General features: G+C 46.1%; 1 protein-coding gene across 3 annotated transcripts in view; it reads left to right on the top strand.

Moving 5' to 3' along the window:
* Positions 1 to 675: 675 nt before the first annotated feature.
* VAV3 (vav guanine nucleotide exchange factor 3) overlaps positions 676 to 8771 on the top strand; it is a 376903-nt gene continuing 368807 nt past the window's right edge. Inside the window, exon 1 of one of the 3 annotated variants that reach the window (XM_057721174.1) lies at positions 676 to 1011. In XM_057721174.1, coding sequence (XP_057577157.1) covers positions 808 to 1011 — 204 coding nt within the window. In that variant the 5' untranslated portion in view covers positions 676 to 807. The remainder of the gene's footprint in view (positions 1012 to 8771) is intronic. The other 2 variants (XM_057720996.1, XM_057720790.1) reach the window with 2 other exon arrangements.

Here is an 8771-nt window from a genome sequence, read left to right as displayed (position 1 = left end):
GAATTATCTGTAGGAAGAGAATTTAGAGGGTGGAAGCGGTGAGGGGGCAACGATCTCTATAACTTTCAGCGTTGCATTCTCAAGATGCCCCCCCGCCCCCCCCCCTTTTTTCCCCTCCATTTCTCTAGGGAGTCCTGATGCCCCAATTAATCCTTCTCTCCTCTCGGATCCTTTAAAAATTGCACTCGCCGTTTAGGAGGTCCTAATAGGAACCCCCACCGAATTACACGGTTCAGACCCACTCTGCCCAAACCGGGAAGGCGTCCCGAGAGAAAATCCCGGGACGCCTGGCGCTGTGCGAGCTCCGTCTATATGAGGGCTCGAGGTGGGCGGGGGCCCTGGGATGCCCTTGGCCGCGCCCCCCTCCCCTCCCCTCCCCACCCCCTTCCCGGTCCCGGCCGCCGACCCCAGGCCGGGGCGGCGCGCGCTCTCCCACCCGCGCCTCTGGGGACTCGCAGACGGCAGCGAGACGGGCCGGCGCGCTGGGCATGCTCAGTGGCCCGGCGCCGGGCTCGCGAGTCGGAAGCCTGTGCGCGGCCGCCGCCGCCAAGCCGGCCGGGGCGCTAGCAGAGCGCGCGGGACTTGCTGCAGCGGCGGCCGGGCGGCGGCGGACCCCGGCCGGGACCCGAACCGAGCCCCGCGCTGGGCCCCCGACCCGCCGGCCGCGGCGCCTGCTCCCTCGCACCGGCGCACACTCGCAGGGGAAGGGCCAGCCGCGGCTGGCGTCGGGGGGCGGAGGGACCGCGGCGGCGGCCGCCGCATCCTCGCCTCCTGCCCCGGCCCGGCAGCTTCCCGGAGCCGTCGGGCATGGAGCCGTGGAAGCAGTGCGCGCAGTGGCTCATCCACTGCAAGGTGCTGCCCGCCAACCACCGGGTGACCTGGGACTCGGCGCAGGTGTTCGACCTGGCCCAGACCCTCCGCGATGGAGTCCTGCTCTGCCAGCTGCTCAACAACCTCCGGGCGCACTCCATCAACCTGAAGGAGATCAACCTGAGACCGCAGATGTCCCAGGTAAGGAGGCCGGCGCGGGCGCCTCCGCCTGCAGCCGGCATCTCCCATTAATCAGCCGGCTAATTTCTTTGTGCGAATGCAAACATCTAGGTGCGCTCCGCTTGCCCTGCCTCGCAGCCTTCTGTTTTGCGGACCACTTCGGTTTCTTGTACCTTGGCTTGAGATGGTTTAGCTCTTTAGCTGAAGGCTAGAGCCCTGCGTCCGGAGATGGTTTGAAGATTTTGTAAGGGCTTTCTGTGAGGCGGGAAACAACAAGCTGTCTTAGGGTGCCCTTGCACCTACGTGTGTGTGTGTGTGTGTGTGTGTGTGTGTGTGTGTGTGTGTGTGTGGCGGGGGTAACAAAAGGAATTTGATCCAGCTCTTTTATAATAACGGTGGAGAGGCATGCGAGGAGCTGATGGGGGTAATTTTGCCTATAGCCTGTGCTTTTGCTTTGCGTTTCGTCCCCATGTTTTCTCGAAAGAGGAACCGTGGCATAAATGAGAACCCTAGGAAGTGGAGGGCGTTCCGGGACCGTTATCTGTACAGGAGTGACACTGGCCAAAGGGCGGAAAAGGGATCACAACACAGCGGCTGCCCCGAAAGCCCCCTGAGTTTGCGGCCAGCTGGCAAGCTGCATGGTTGGGTTTATAGTTAGTCTTAAGCCATGTGAAAAGGAGCCAGTCCAGCCTCTCTCAGCAGCGACAGGAAACGAGAAGTTTCGTTCCAGATTCCGCTTTCCTTCATTCAGTGCTTGCTCAGGTGGTGTGGTGCACTCTTGGCTCCTGTGGCTGGAGCCTTTCCTGGAGGTGCTTCTTTGAGGGGTTAAAAAAAAATGCAACTCTGGAAGGCTGTGTGCAACCTACAGTCAACTCAAAAGTCACAACTCAGTGGAATGGTGGTTTCTTGGTCCCGTCAGAAAGTTTTCATGCAGAAAGCTGTTAAACACAACTCAGTACACCTATTTTCTCTTTCGGAATGTAAAGAACCACTTTCAACCTAAAAGGGAGAGGAAACAGTTCTTCCCATGACACACTTTAGCGCTAATCCTGAATGATATAGAGCCTCAGCTACTTAGCAACTAGAACAGTGCCTTTTACAGAGGAACTGACTTTATATAACATAATAATTATGTTTTTAAAGTTTGAGCACACACATTCCTCTTTTCTTGATGTCAGCATTTCATCAGGGCCCCTCTGCACCTCCAATTCTACATCCCTTGCCTGTCTGCCTTCAACCTGCTGGTTAGTTGTCCCCATGAAAGAAGAGGCTTGTAAGTGATGAGAGCCATATGGTTTTAGAAGTGAGATAATTTATTTCCTACTTTCCCAAAATCCTGGGTGGTAATTGCTAACTCCATGGACCACTTAAGAGTTGTCCCAATTCAGGATATCCTGTCCAAGAGCTCGACAGACATTTCCATTAAGCTGGGAGTTGCTGCTCTGAACAGAGTTCTGTAGGAAGCTGCAGTTGATTATCCAGTCTGCAGATAGATTCCCATTTTCCCCCTGGCCTATGGCCCCAGGATGCCTCGGCCCACCAGCAGGGAGGTACAGTACTGTGCGCATGTCCTGAAACTTCAGTTGCCCGGATCCCTTGGGGGTTGTTCAGTAAGTTGTTCTCAATAATCATAATTATAGCTGAGGATCTCCCTATTTGAACCTTCTAAACTTTACTTGAATGTTAACAATGGATGAAAATTTTTTCAAATGTGTTTTTTGCTTTCTTCTCCCTGTAGAATATAGATGTCATTTAATCTTTCTGATGACTAAAGATTGTCACTATAAGCATCATTAATGAAAACTGAGCACGTATGCTGCTCTAAGAACTCTGTTCCCTACTGGGAGTACCACAGTGAACGCCTCAGGATCCTTGCCCTAAAGGAATTATTACACTGTTTTGTCAGATAAGCCACCAGGTTATATGAGCTAAACAGCTGAATGACCTTCCTTAGGCTCTTGTGCTTTTGGGTTCTTAACCCTGAGCTTTCTGGTTCCAATTCAGTGTGGTAATTTTCTGTGAGCGCAGGCTTCTCCCAAAAGTGCACCGTGGAAGGCTAGTACCTGAATATGCTGATGTCTCTTTTAACCTCAGTAAGGTTACTGAACAGCTGAGTGCTGGACAGGTGAGCTTGTATTATAGAGGTTGTCCTTAAATCCTTAAATGAGACTTAGTAAACGTTTTCATTAAGTAATTCATTGACATATTTAACATGCCTACAGTGACCAGCGGATACTGTGCACTTAATAGGTGTTCACTAGTAGCAAAATTACTTAAAACATTTTTTTCTGCTATTGTCACATTAAGAGTAATATATTACAATTAAAATTTTTAAAACAATTGCAAGGTCTACAAGTTCCTTTGGGCCGGCATCTCTATTTCTGCCTCTAACTACTCATATGTTTCTTGGCGAAGGTTCTAGCTGCTTCTGGTTGTAAAGCTCCTGTGCCATCAGCTCTCTTCATACTGTTTAGTGAGGAAACTAATAACCCAGTGAAACCCTGACATATGTCCTGGCAGACTTTACTCTTTTGAATTTAGAGCTGTCATTACTAGTATTTGTGGCTTCTGCCATGTCTAAGACTCATTCCATCCACCCGACCTAGGTGCTGTTGAGGATATTAACTTGAAATAAACTATTTCCTTATAGCACCTGATCTTCTGAGCCAGAAAAAAACTGGAGGCTCTCACTTCAGAGTTTTGTGGTATTTGAGACTGTTAGGAACAGATGTTGACACAAGAAACCTTAGTGTATTGATGTCTTGCTTATTGCTTGTGTTAATTTTTCAGAAAGAGGCTATGAGTAGCCTCTGTTAATAAGTGTTTATCTCCAATGAGTGAGATTTCTGACACTCTCTGTTAGCCTTCTGCGTTGTTTGTGTTAAAAAATAATAACCCTGCAAATAATTAAACCATTATATGTTCGAATCCTGGAGTCTTATCCTTCAAAATAAAATTATAAATGGGACCCCAGTTCTCTTACTAACTATTCTTTTTGATTGTGGACATCAGCCTTTTTTGGGTCTTGCTGTGTTGGTAAGAGAACAGTCTTCTTCAGTTCAAAATAGGTCTTTCTTTTTTTAACCCTGATTTAGATTTGTTTTTATTAGTTAAGGCGGTAAACAGTACATCACATTTAGTTACACATTTAACATATTCCTTTTATTATAAAGAATAAAAGTTAAATAAAACCCAGATGATCCACGAAAATCCACGCAATCCATGAAACCTGGTCTTTGCAGATGGTAGACAGATTTATTTTTCATCCAAAACTGTGTTTTAGCCAGGATATCTAGCACATACATGATCCTGGAAGAGAAGAGCCTTCCTGTGCTAGTTGTACTAGGGGTTCATTGTGGAAGACTGTGGGTTGTGGGCTTGATGTCACTTTTGGTGATTAAGAAGGTCTCCTTAGATGCCTGTAATCAACCATGGTTGTATCATCAATGAAATTATCTTGATATTACTATTTTGTAATTTAAAATTTTACTTTATATTATGCCTTAGGATGGGAACAACACGTTCGATAAACGTACTGACTGCTATGTACAGTATAGGCAAACTTTGAATTTTCTTAAAATGGGTTATTCAGATATCAAGGGTTCCTTCAGCAAATATTTGTTCCTACTATGTGCCAGGCACTGTTTTAGGCACTGGCTTGGAGCAGTAAACAAACTCAACAGAGTCCCTGCCCTAAAAGGACTTATAGTTTAGTGGGGGACAATGAATAAGTAAATGGCTATATAATATGATGTGCTATGAAGAGATATGAACCTGGATAAGGGACTAGAGTGAAATGCGATTTGATTTTATGGAAGGTCATCAAAAAAGGCTTCTCTGAGGAGATGATGATTGAGCAGGACCTGAAAGGAGTGAGAGAAGGCAGGGATGTTTGGAAGAAGAATATTCCTGGCGGAGGGGACACCAAGAGCAAAGGTCTAGAGGTAGTTAAATGGCGGGTAAACTGGAGGAACAGCCAGAAGACCAGTGGCTGGAGGAGAGTGAGAGTGGGAAGGAGTGGTAGGGATGAGGTCAGAGAGAAAATGGGAGCCAGATTTTTAGGACTTGTGGGCCATTGTAAGGACTTAGACTTTCACCCTGAGTGAAATAGGAATCATGTGGCCTGACTTACCTTTTCAGCAGAGTCACTCTGGCTGCTGTATTGAGGATAGACCTCAGAGCAGCCAGACTGGAAGAGTCAGGCTAAGGCTGTCATTTGGGCAAGTGATGATGGTGGCTCTGACCAGAGTGTGATAGCAGGGCAGGTGATGAGAAAGAATCCAACCCTAGGTATATTTTGAAGGTAGAGCCAGCAAGGGTTTTTAAAATGGAATCAGATGAGAGGTATGAGAAGAAGAGAGGAGCCAAGAACGACTCCCGGGTTTCTGGCCCAATGAATTGAACTGATGGAGTGGCCATTTGCTGAGATGGAGAAGATGCGAGGAAGAAGAGCTTTGGGGGGTGGGGGAGGACCAGCTGGAGTTAGTTACGTCTGAAATGCCCAGCAGGCATCTAGATGCTGAGCAGGCAGCTGGAAAGGTTGGAGACAGAGAGGAAAAGTTTGGGTATAGGTGGTATTTAAAATCCCGGCCCTGGGCGATATCCCCTAGGGAGGAGTGTAGACAGAAAAGGTCAGAGGCGTGAACCATGGGCCTGCCCACGTGTCAAGGGTAGAGAGATGGGAACCTGTACAGGAGTTGGGAGGGAATGGCCATGGGATAGGAGGGAAGCCAGCAGAGTGTGGTTCTAGCAAACCAGGCGATTAAAGTGTTTCTAGAAGGAGTGATTAGACATGTCAAATGCTGCTGTTCAAGTGAAAAAAGAATTGAAGATAGAATATTGTATTAAGCAACATGAAGTTCTTTGGTGACCTTGGCAAAAACAGATTTGGTGTGTGATGGGCAAACATGCCACTGGAGAAGAAGGGCGAATAGGAGAGGATCTAGACCACGAGTATAGACATGTGCTTGGGGTTAATTTTGCTGTAGAGAGAGCAGATAAATGGGGTAGTGGCTAGTAGGGGAAAAGAGATCAAGAGGGTTATTTTTCTTATATAGAATTTTTATTTAATACCTATTATAAGAGCTCTTTCAGATTTAGACAAATGTTACCATAGGGCACACTTATAAAATATGTATGCATATAAGAAAATATACATGAAATACATTTCATGTGTATTTTCCGCTGAGCACCAAGTGTGGGTGATGCAGCATTTGTAAAACAATTCACCGCTTTTGTCCCCAGGATTTCCTTCTAAGCTCCTAACACACAGTTGGGTTTTTACTGCTGTTACTACTTCTTAAAGTTAAGGAGAACTTTATTTCTGCTATACATAACTGTACATTGTTGTAAAAATATGATTATATTAGTTTTAGCATTAAGGTGTGCTTTCCAAATGCATGTCTGTATCTAAACCCCCCCCCCCAAAAGGAACTGCTATGTGGAGATTACAGGGTGATACGGAAGAGAGAAAAAAGGCTGTCATTGTCTGAACAGAGTGGTGTGCCGGTTATGTTTTTAGCTAGTCAGCTCAGAAAATAATGTCATTATTTAGTCTTTCTTCTCAGGAGTCAGTAACCCCTTTGCCATTTGTTGGATTATTCTCTTGGCCAGCATAATTTTAAACTTGACACCAATCAAGATCTTTTCATGTGAAGTAGCCCAGGCATGTTAAGCACTTGTGCTGTCTGCATACTTGATGGCTTAACCTGGACTCTCGAGGAACCAGAGCCTGGGGTAAAGGATTGAAGTGCCGAAACTGTATTGGTGAGGTACAATTCCGTGGCTTGTCAGAATGAACAAAATGAGCAAGTGCTTTTTTTTTTTTTTTCTAAGATGGGGAAAATTGTATCATTTTTGTGATGCAAATAGGGTTGATCCAGTATAGATCACCACTGATTTCCAAATTTTCAAATACAACAGACTTTTTAAAAATTATTTTTCTTAATCTCTCAGTGGCAATTTACATCATTGACTTTTCCTTGCATCCTGAAACTCTTCACTTAACTCTCACCACACTAGACTCTCCTGGTTCTCTTGTGCCTTTTATATTCCTTCTCGGCTTCCTTTGCTGGCTTCTCTTTAACCATACCTTAAGAATTTTAGTTTTGTCCTTCGTTGCCTTTTTTCATATCCTCTTCCCTGTATCATCTCATGACACTGTGGTGTTACCTCCTTTTCATACCCTGGTGGACCCCACGTTCATGGTGACAGCCTATATCTGCCTGTTTTATGTCCCCTGCTCTGTGGTTACAGTCACTTCTTGGATGGAGGGATGCGGATCACATGATCAGAGTTCACCGTGGAAAGTTCACCCACAGCAGAGTGAAGGATAAATTGGATGGGGTGGAGCTGGGCGTGAGAAAGACTCCTGCTGAAGTTCAGTTAGGGGAGGATGAGGCCAGTAGATGCAAGGCCAGAGAAGGGGTGGGAGTAGAGGAATAGGGAGGAGCGAGAAAGATGAGAGAGGATGGCGACTTGTAATGCACCAGACTTTGGGACCTCTTAGGTGCAGTGCAAGTGGAGAGTATCTGGGATGAGCCTCAGGTTTCAGACTTGGGTGACTAGGGGGATAGAGGGGAGGTGCAGATGTCAGAGATAAAGGGTGCACAGTTAGTTTTGTATGTTGAGTTTGAAGTCGTTGCCAGTTACCTTCTGTATTCTGTTTCAAGCATCCTACTCTCTTACTAATCCTTCCTTTCTGGATTATTCTACTAATACCTAAAATTCAACGATCTTTTGAACTCTTGGTCCCACCACCTCTTCACTGCCTTCGTGTCTTCATTTCCTTCCTACTCAGCTTAAATACCGTGGCCATGATAGTTACTTCCTTAGCTTCTTTTGGTTGGTGATGCTCATTTCGGTAAAATACAACCCTGGTTAAATCTACTTACTTCCTGCCTGCAGTTCAGCTGCTGAACCCAATGGAGGAAAACCTATGCCACCTGAGTGCTCTCACTTTAAATTCAGGATCCTAACCTCAGGTGGGTGCCTTAGGCGACGCAGCCATCTGATTACATTTCTCTAGACAGTCTTAATGATCTGGGGACTCTGACAGTCCTTAAGACGCTTTTAGGGGTTCCCTAAGGTCAAGCATTCTCTTTATAATATGATTAAGCCATTACTTGCCTTTTCTCACTCTCATTTTCTCATAAGCATGTAGTGGAGTTTTCTGAAAGCTACATGACACTGCTGATGTCATGGCTGTGATGGTGTGCTTGTGTACGTTTTAAAATCTCTCATTTTAGAATTCCAGTGTATTAGGTGTTCATAGACCTAACCCCCATGAACAAAAGCTGCTAAGGATTCTCAGTATTATTTTTTAGGGATGTGAAGGGGTACTGAGGCAAATTTGAAAACTGCCCTAGACCGTTCAATTTCTGACTCTCCCAGGTACCTATCTGGTACCTTTTCTTCTTGAACCTTCATCTCCATTCTTTCTCTCAGCTGGTAATCTTGCTTCCTGTTCTACCCGGAAAATACACACAATCAGAGCGGAGCTTACTCAGGCTCCCACCTTCCTGCATCTTTTCCGTAGACGATGCTTTCTCTCTCCTGTTCTATGAGTGAATTATCAGTGCTCCCGGCAAAGGCCATTTCCTCCTTCACTCTGTTTCTTTGCTTTCCTGCATCTTCCGTTCTCTCCTGAATCTTTTCGTTTGCATGCATGGGATACATTTTCAAGGTAGAGCCACAAAGACTTGCTGATGAGCACTGGGTGTGATGGAGAGTGACTAAGGACGCCTAAAGTTTGACCTAAACTACTGGGTCAGGTCAGTCTA

This window comes from Hippopotamus amphibius, chromosome 1 (genome assembly GCF_030028045.1).
Source record: "Hippopotamus amphibius kiboko isolate mHipAmp2 chromosome 1, mHipAmp2.hap2, whole genome shotgun sequence".
NCBI lineage: Eukaryota > Metazoa > Chordata > Mammalia > Artiodactyla > Hippopotamidae > Hippopotamus > Hippopotamus amphibius.
The sequence above is the reverse complement of the archived record's forward strand: the minus strand, read 5'-3'. Positions and strand labels throughout refer to the sequence as shown.